The sequence below is a fragment of the Seriola dumerili genome, unplaced genomic scaffold (genome assembly GCF_002260705.1).
Source record: "Seriola dumerili isolate Sdu_G_001 unplaced genomic scaffold, Sdu_1.0 BDQW01000025.1, whole genome shotgun sequence".
In the NCBI taxonomy this organism is placed as follows: domain Eukaryota; kingdom Metazoa; phylum Chordata; class Actinopteri; order Carangiformes; family Carangidae; genus Seriola; species Seriola dumerili.
The window spans coordinates 19,959,549-19,968,601 of NW_019174280.1; the positions used below are offsets into that span (position 1 = coordinate 19,959,549).

Sequence of the window (9,053 nt, forward strand, 5' to 3'; positions counted from 1 at the left end):
TCTTTGAAATTCTAAATCCTCAACATTATTATGATTATTATTATTATCATATAAAGTTAGGAACATGATCTGCCCCTAAAATTACTGATAGGACTTTGTATTTTTCCTGTTTGCTGCTGGAGAAGTTGACAATGTTCACATCACTGAACGTCACTATTTTCATGAGCCAATAAGGCCCAAAAAACAACAACCTACGATTACAGACAAAAAATTGGCAAATCATTTTTTTCCCCCAGATATTTTACAAATTCCCACAAAAGTTCAGTTTTGTGTACTCGGGTCTCTCTTGCAAAAGACATCTTAATCTCAATTACATTACCTAATCAAACTAAAGTTATACTGAAAACTGCCGCTCATCTGATGTTAACAGTTGTACCATGTCTGGAGGAACCTTGTCAAGTCTGAGAAACCAAAACTCGGAGGATGTCGTCAGTTTTATCTCGGCTTGAGCTCGGAGACGACAGATTTATGACAGAAAGCATGCTTTACAAGCCCAAGGCTCGTGGGCATTATAACAAAAATATAACAAAATCAAGCCACCAGGTGCAGGATACAGGACTTAGAGACTTAGAACAACACTAGGAGCTAAAAGTCAGGACACCTCGGCCTCTTGTAAGTCCCTGAACTTTATACATGTGCAATAATAAATAGCTAAAGTGATCCTTTAATATCAACTAAATCAGCTGTGTGGACATCTGATACATAACAGCGCAGTATTTCAAAGATAAGTGCAAAGTAATATAGACCCTTATCAAACATTAGAGATATCACGGCATGACGGACTGAACTATCAGCACTTTATTAAAATCTTCACTCTCTAGCCAAGAACAGTCTTGAAGGCATCATCACGGTTATAAAACATCACTACAGGTGGATTGAAGTTACTCTACAAGTTTAGCACCATGAGGATATGACTCTGACTCAAGCTGCCATAACCCATAAACAGCATTATTGCCTGTTTTATTGTACTCTAGCTCAGCTCTTACGAAGCTGTTGTTGCATCTGTACAGGGTGAACTGTTTACTGCTGTCATTACCTGTGCGCGCCAGAGAACACCTGACAGCATGTCAGCGGTGAGAGAGACGGCCAAGACACGTGCGAAATGTTTGTTACTGATTGAACACAATAATCCTGATCAAAGTTCCTCTGCAGCCGCTGTCTTCATGGACATGTTGACAGTGGCACTGAGGAAACACGCCGCTCTTGGAATAACGACATGGGCTCTGGAGACGGTCTGAGGATGATCGCTGTGCTGGTTGGAGTCTTTGCGGTTTTGACGGTAGGGAGTATTTGAAATTTCATTTGAAATCACAATCACAGCAATTGAAAAATTGTCTCTGTGGATGGTTTAGAGTAAGAAATATCTCTTTTTGTGTGTTAGGTGCAAGCTGTTCCGACATTTACCGGTTGGTTCCTATTAACTTTACTGAGCACACACACATAAAATGAGCTCTTTGTTTGTTACTCATCAGTTTTAACAAAAAAATAATTGTGTTTCCTCCAGGTGATAATGCAGATGCAGGTGAACTGAGGGACGACATACTTGACATCAACAGAGGTACACTTTTTAAAACTCTCTGATCACATACTTTGCTGACTGATATTCATTTATTCTGAATTTCTGGTTTCTGATACTGATTTTCCACATTTTCAGACTTAAAACACCTGTTTGAGGGAGACATCGCTGGTAATGTAAGTATACAGCCTGTGTGGAGATTATGTTTGTCAGGAACATGAGAGTATTTATTCTGTGAATTCTCAACGTGTCTTGCAGCCCAGCAGAAATGCAATCCTCGATGAAACAAGAAGATGGAAGTTTCCCATCCCCTACATCCTGACTGATTCTTTAGGTACGCCGCGGAGAACATTTCTATCAAGACGAAATTTGATGAATGGGTAAAACATTTACTGATTGGGAAATTCCTTTCTATTACTGCAGATCTGAATGCTAAAGGTGTGATCCTCCAGGCTTTTGAGGAGTACCGTTTGAGATCCTGCGTGGACTTCAAGCCGTACGAGGGAGAGAGCAGCCACATCTCCTTCACCAAGCTCTCTGGGTGAGCTGCAGTGTGCCAGATTGACTCAGAAATCTTGGTTGTTGCACAACTTTTATGGGTCATACTGTCAAGTCATCAAACTCAAGGAATTAAGAACCAAAGATTAGGAACTGCTGGTTTGATGAAATGTCATTTAAAGGTCATTACACAGTAACAGTGCCTTAGGTTTACTGTTGAATTTTGCCATTTTATCAATTCAGATGCTGGTCATATGTTGGAGATGATAAAACCGGGCAGAATGTGTCCATTGGGGCCAGGTGTGACACTAAGGCCATTGTGGAGCACGAGCTCCTCCACGCTCTGGGCTTTTACCACGAACAGTCTCGCTCAGACAGAGACGACTATGTGAAGATCTGGTGGGACCAGATTGAAGAAGGTGGGTCAATATTATTTCATCTTTGTTTCATTCAGGGACACAGTTTTAGACACACTGAGGTCCCGAACCAGCAACCAACCGAACTCTGTTACATTTTTTTGAGTATGTAACATAAGAAGAAAATTTCCCGTTTGATATTAATGGATCTGAAATTATTGTTAACCAAGACAGTCTCACCATATGGACCAGTCGGTAGCTTCCTCTGGACCTTTCTTTTGTAGGTCCAACAAAACACCTACACCTGGTCAGTGACAAAGCTACTCTCTCCTCACAGGGAGGGAGCACAACTTCAATAAGTACGAGGACGACTTTGTCACTGATCTGAACACGCCGTATGACTACGAGTCCATCATGCACTACAGGCCGCTGTCTTTCAACAAGAACGAGAGCATCCCCACAATCACCACCACCATACCGTATTTTAATGAGGTCATTGGCCAGCGGCTGGACTTCAGTGCTGTTGACCTCATCAGGCTCAACCGCATGTACGACTGTGGTGAGTGTCTCGCTGTCGAGCCGATGAACATAGGGAAGAGCCAGATATATCTCTCAGGAGTTTTTGGACATGAAAACAGAGTTAAAAACAAGTGCTTATTTGACAAACATTCATGAAGTGGCCAAAAATACACCCGTAAATAAATGCTAATTTTGCTCTGTGTCAGCTGGGTGCATTGTCCGTATGTGTTTCAAGTAAGAAACAAGTGCTATAGCTTTGTGTTCAAACTGAAAGTAATACTGTGTCATTGTGTAGACTGACAGCTGCTGTGTGTGATCACCTAGTATTTGCATTTAAGCAAAAAATCTAACCAGTGTTATAATATAACAGACAGGGTTCACAGCTATTTACATAGTGGCACTAAACAGATCAGTTGTCTCTCACTTTGCCAGGATCACTGTTATAATAGCCACAGCGGCTGATCAGAATATGTCAGTCTTTTTTCCTTCATCATGTGTTAATATTATATGCTATTAAAACAAAAGTTGCATGGTCATTCAAAAATGTGATGTGCAACATTTCTTCATTGAAAACAAAGTGCACAGTGAAGATAGCTCGACTGACTAACACCATGTCCTGGGCGTCCTTTAAGTATTATTTGGTATAAAGTGACTAATTGTGTATTTCTCACTATTATAGCCAATGTAGCCACATTGACTGACTCAAATAATAATAGCAATATCACTAATAATCCACTTTTTATACTGGACAATAAGCTCCTGGAAGCTATTTGTCAGCTTAGCTATTCCTAATTAGCCAACGTTAGCATTAACGTTAGCTGTTTACTTTTTTACTTCTCAAGAACTTCAGCCATTGTTGCGTTTACATGACAACAGTTTATAATACGTCCTGTGAGCAGTACTACTTCTTCAGGGCAGACTGGATACTACAGTGACTCGGTATCGGAAATTGGTGAGATGGGCCAGGGCTAGCTGGTTAGCATGCTAACTTAAGTAAAAAAGTAATGAAGTGAAAGGAATGAAGTTTGATTCTGAACTCACAATTTTTCTTCTAGACTGGTAAGTAAACAGCTGTAAACGCTAACGTTGGCTATGTTGAAATAGCTCCTTTAACATGTTCTGACATGAACTATTGCAGGTAACACTGGAACCATAAATGGAGGTTAGGGAAGCCAGGCCTTATTTACATTATTGTCTTAGCTGAAGTCATATTTTTACAGGCAGGTGGTGATTTCAGCTTTGTAGATTGACTGTTGATAACTGTCCTATTGCAGCCAGTACACACACTCTCCTGGACCAGTGCTCATTTGAGCTGATCAACATCTGTGGGATGATCCAGAACGAGCAAGACAACGCAGACTGGGTCCAGACGTTGAGCAGTCCAGCTGATACTGATCACACCCTGGTGGGGCGCTGCAGAGGTACTGAGCACATTTTCTAGGTCATAAACAAAGGTATAGCAACAGTAAAGCTCAATTCAATCCTAGAAGAAAACATATCCATATGGAGGTTAAAATACTTGTATTTATTTAATGCAAAATATTTCTTTACAGGGCAGACACTCTGACTTAGCAAGAAAAGCTGCTAAATAGTGGAAAAGTACAGCTAATTACATTAATAATGGCTCTGTTCTATTCAAGTGTCCCAGTAAGGCATGACAGTGTGATAGTGAGTCAGCATGAACAATACCAGGACACTGAAACTGAAACAGCTGAATAAAATTCAAACCACCTCTGGATAATTGTATTATTCACACCAGCGCTTTTCCTCCTGTGACCAGACTGTGAAAAGGCTCATTACCAAAATATGCACCGATCACTGCTTCTGTTTTCAGATGCTGGCTACTTCATGAAGTTTGACACGTCCTCTGGTGCAGTTGGCAGCAGTGCCTTGCTGGAGTCACGTATCCTCTACCCTAAAAGAGACGAACAGTGCCTGCAGTTCTTCTACAAGATGACCGGAGAAGCTGGGGACAAACTGGTGATATGGATCAGGACTGATGATGGCACAGGGAACGTGCGCAGCGTCAGGAAAATCCACACCATCACTGGTACTTTGTCATCAATGAGTTAACACTTCCATACACTGAGCATTGGACTGCTGGAAAGCTTATTTTTCAGGGTTTATTTTATTTTTTTTAAAGGTCCCATATTGTATAAAGGTAGATCTCTATGTCTTTTCTTGTTACAAAGCAGGTCTAGCTTCTATATTAATACTGTGAAAGTATCAAAGCCTCAGTCCACAGAGAAATGAACACAGCTTGTATTCAGAAACTGAGCCTTAAAACCAGCCATCAGGACTTCTGTAACCTTGTGATGTCACAACAGAGCAGTCAATGTTATTAGTCATGCCCCAAGCCCCGCCCACCTGGACACGGCGTCCAACCTTGCAAGATTTGGTTTCTCTGAGTGTTTTCCTGAAATCTGCTATATTTTTATTAGATCACTCAGTAAACAGTCAGCCAATCTCAAGAGAGGCTCAGAGCCTCCTCTGTTCTGATTGGCTCACTGACCTGTTATTACTAGAGAGAAGCCTGAGAGAGGAGATGTAAAACTGCATTAGTTTACATACAAATATATGTTCTTATGGATATTGAAACATCAAATAAAATACCTGAAAAGTTAAAAATATGGGACCTTTAAATATTTCATTCTTTCCATGTAGTGGTTGGGTTGGGTTCCATGATTGTAAGACTCATTTAAAACACAAACTGCAGTACTGAGTAGGTAACAGATTCCCCTGCCTTTTGTCTCTCAGGTGATGGAGATGACTCCTGGAAAATAGCCCACGTGACTCTCAAGGTGACAGAGAAGTTTCGCTATTTCTTCCAAGGCATCAGAGGTTCATCCAACTCCTCGGGCGCCATCTTAATCGATGACATCACTCTTACAGAGACTAGTTGCCCCAGTGCTGTCTGGCAAATCCACAACTTCACCAGCCTCCTCGACACCACTCCTGCTGGCAGTCCAGTGAAAAGCAAGTGCTTCTACAACTCGGAGGGCTACTCATTCGGCATCAGTGTTTACCCGAATGGACGAGACAGTGTCTACCCAGAGTACGTCGGCATGAGCTTGCATCTCTGCAGTGGGGAAAATGACGCAGTGATGCAGTGGCCAGCTGAAAACAGGCAGGCGACCATCGTTGCCGTGGATCAGGACCCTGATGTGAAACTGAGGATGTCCTCTACAAGAAGCTTCACCACAGGTAGACCGTTGAAGAAACTCAAACTTTACTAGCAGGATGAAAGGGGTTGGTTCACCTTAATTATAAAAACATTAACTGAAATTTGATACCTCTTAAGAAATAAACCGACAAAGACGAAAACACACAATACAGTTTCAGCTAGCTATGGATTTTTTTTTTCATATAAAACCTTGTTAATATATTAAAGATATTTTTTCACATCTAGTTTTCGTTATTTAGCTTGTTTTAGTTGATAATAATAACCTTGATTCCAACATATCGTACTACGCCTCTGACACCTTTCTGTTTGTTCTGACCAAACCTGTTAAGTTTGAACAATCCATCTCTGCGTTATCTGTCACCATGACATGTTGTTTCAAGCACAAGTATATGACATAAAGTAACAGCACCGCTCAGGTGCAGTTTTCTCGTACTGAACAAAGACAAACTGATAACGTGCTGAGTGTATTTCTTGCCTGTTTTCCCCCTCAGGCACTCACGCCCGCTGGAACAAGCCAACAGCTACTTCAGGGGCAGTGTTTGATGAGAGCTGCAAGTGTTACCGCGGCGACGACTTTGGCTGGAGCACATTCATGTCTCACAAGCATCTGCACAGAAGGAGCTTCCTCAAGAACAATGACCTCATCATCACTGCTGAATTCAATGGTGAGAAGTGGAAATTATTCTATTACGCAAAAATCAAATTCTTTTTCTTACATACTGAAGTCTTGTTTTGTTAGATTTGACCCACCTGATCAAGACTGAGGTGCCTGTCAAACCTGCTGCACTGATTGATGACATCACAGATGAGGAGGAGCCAATCAGTGAGGTGGAAGTGAGGCCGGAGGCTCCAAAACACAGAGAAGCACGAGCTGCCAACCCCTGTTATCCCAACCCTTGTTTTAATGGAGGCGTGTGTGTGGAGAGTGAAGGGGAAGCATCATGCAGGTGTGTGTTTGTGCTTTTGAAAGAGTGGATATCCAACAAATTTTGTTCCTGTGGTCACTTGGAGAAGGTCTAAATTACATTAGACAGAGGCTGTATTCAGATGTTCCCATTTTTCAGAAATACACTTATTCACTTTCTTGCCAGCAGTTAAATGAGAAGCTCAATACTCATAACTCTAGTATAGAGCTAGAGCCAGGAATCGATTAGCTTAGCTTAGAATAAAGTTGAAAAATAAGCCTAGGAGCACAGCTAACGCTAAGCTCAGTAATTAACACGATTTCTCAGCATTACTTTGACCATTATGGATATATTCTAACAAATCTAGACATGATTAAAAATAAAACATTAAGGTATTTCTCAACTCACGCCTCGAAAAAAGGGGTTAGCAAAGCTTAGCATGAAGAAATGGAATCAAGGGGAAACAACCAGCCTGCCTCTGTCCAAATTCAAAAACTTACGCCTACAAGCACATTTAAAGCTGACTAATTAAAATGTTGAAACTCATTTGTTTAATTTATCCACAAACAGAAACGTAACATTCACAATTTGTGGTTTTATGGGGCGAATTTATTGAGTAACTATTTGTTGACGACAGCACCTGCAGTGGCGACTTTCCAGATTCTCGTCGTCACGATCAGTTACATCACATGACTTCCTGTAAAACCACACACAGTCTCTTTTACACATTTCTGTTTTTGTGTTGATTAAACAAATGAAATGCACTGTGTTAATGGGTGAGCTTATTCCTCCTTCCTGTCAGGTGACACAGTACATGTGGATAAAAATAATGAAATAATTAAAGGTTTCAAGATGCGTATTTATTTGAAAGCAATTTAGCTTGCATTATGAAATTATATTTCACAATAAAAATGAATGTGTGTGTGCTGCTGCTTTTCAGGTGTGCAACAACCCAGACCACCTACTACAGTGGCAAAACATGTGAGCGACTGAACATGGACAGAAGCATTCTGGGAGCTCTGGTTGGTGGCGCAGCCGGGATGGTGGTTCTTACACTGGCCATCTTCACCGTCATTAGGAGAGCCCAGTGAAACGGACTATTGTGTCCTCTACGTTCTTACAGCAGTGAAATCACAGCAAAAGTAGTGCCAATACCAGAGGGAAATATGCAAATGGATCCTGGGCTGATCGCTGGTACACATTAAAAGATTTGTAGTTTTCTGTTTGAGAAAGAGCCTAAAGGTAAGGCTTTTCAAATCTGGACCTCCCCCCAAAAATGCAAATTAATACAGGGCTGACTTTTAAAATTTAGCTGCACTAACCTTAAGCTTTAAAATGAGGAACTTGGAGCGTCCTGTGAAGTTATACTTTAGCATAGGTTTCACAAATAAGGAGATACGTCATCTTTTGGCACATCAGCATCACAACATCATCTGCATCAGGACGTTGAAAAGATTACTTGTAATTTTCCTAAAAATGTTTTTTTTCTCTCTAAATTATGACTTTACTCTTGTAATATTATAAATAATATAAATATTATAAATGATGTCTCCCAAGCTAACAACATTATGCAGGAGGACAGCATCAGTAGCTCTGTGTACCATAGTGGTTTATTTGTATGTTAAAAGTAATCACATGTAGTCTGCTAAATTAACTGTATTATGAAAAATGTACGTTTGGATTCAAATATATAAATCGCATGTGTGAAGAACAATAAAAGACTTTCTATTCCTTGTCTTTATTTCACTGCGTATTTTGAGATACATATAGTGGTTATAGTGGCACACATAGTATACAGGTTATGGTTCAGGTCAAATAGCGTACATTCACAGACTCTCTTTTCGAAATAAAATTGTCAAACCAAGTCAGACACATTAAGAAATATGTTTTTTGTTCTATATATAGTCAGCGCTTGAAGTCAGCTACAATGCATAACATATTAAAAACATCAGTGTTCTATTCAATAAGCTTTAGTTCATAATCAATCTTTTGCTACGACCACCTTCACCTTAGTAACAGTCTAGGAACTGTATTCTAACACAAAGTAAACTCTAAGTCATGTTCTCTTGTTGTCG

The 9,053-nt window shown here is 40.4% G+C and overlaps 1 protein-coding gene across 1 annotated transcript; it reads left to right on the plus strand.

The window, feature by feature from the left end:
* The first annotated feature begins 1,172 nt into the window (after positions 1–1,172).
* LOC111238040 (meprin A subunit alpha-like) lies at positions 1,173–8,709 on the plus strand. The gene is made up of 14 exons (XM_022767424.1): positions 1,173–1,279; positions 1,382–1,406; positions 1,505–1,558; positions 1,655–1,692; positions 1,775–1,850; positions 1,940–2,057; positions 2,258–2,433; positions 2,708–2,929; positions 4,164–4,310; positions 4,724–4,939; positions 5,647–6,093; positions 6,565–6,738; positions 6,813–7,020; positions 7,919–8,709. Exons 1-14 carry the CDS (start codon positions 1,217–1,219, stop codon positions 8,067–8,069), a joined length of 2,115 nt encoding a protein of 704 aa, XP_022623145.1. The 5' UTR covers positions 1,173–1,216; the 3' UTR covers positions 8,070–8,709.
* The last annotated feature ends 344 nt before the right edge of the window (positions 8,710–9,053 follow it).

Coding starts and splice junctions, on each gene's coding strand:
- LOC111238040 (XM_022767424.1), top strand. CDS start 1,217: ATGGGCTCTGGAGACGGTCTGAGGATGATCGCTGTGCTGGTTGGAGTC. Junction 1,407..1,504: donor AGCTGTTCCGACATTTACCG/GTTGGTTCCTAT, acceptor TGTTTCCTCCAG/GTGATAATGCAGATGCAGGT. Junction 1,559..1,654: donor CATACTTGACATCAACAGAG/GTACACTTTTTA, acceptor CCACATTTTCAG/ACTTAAAACACCTGTTTGAG.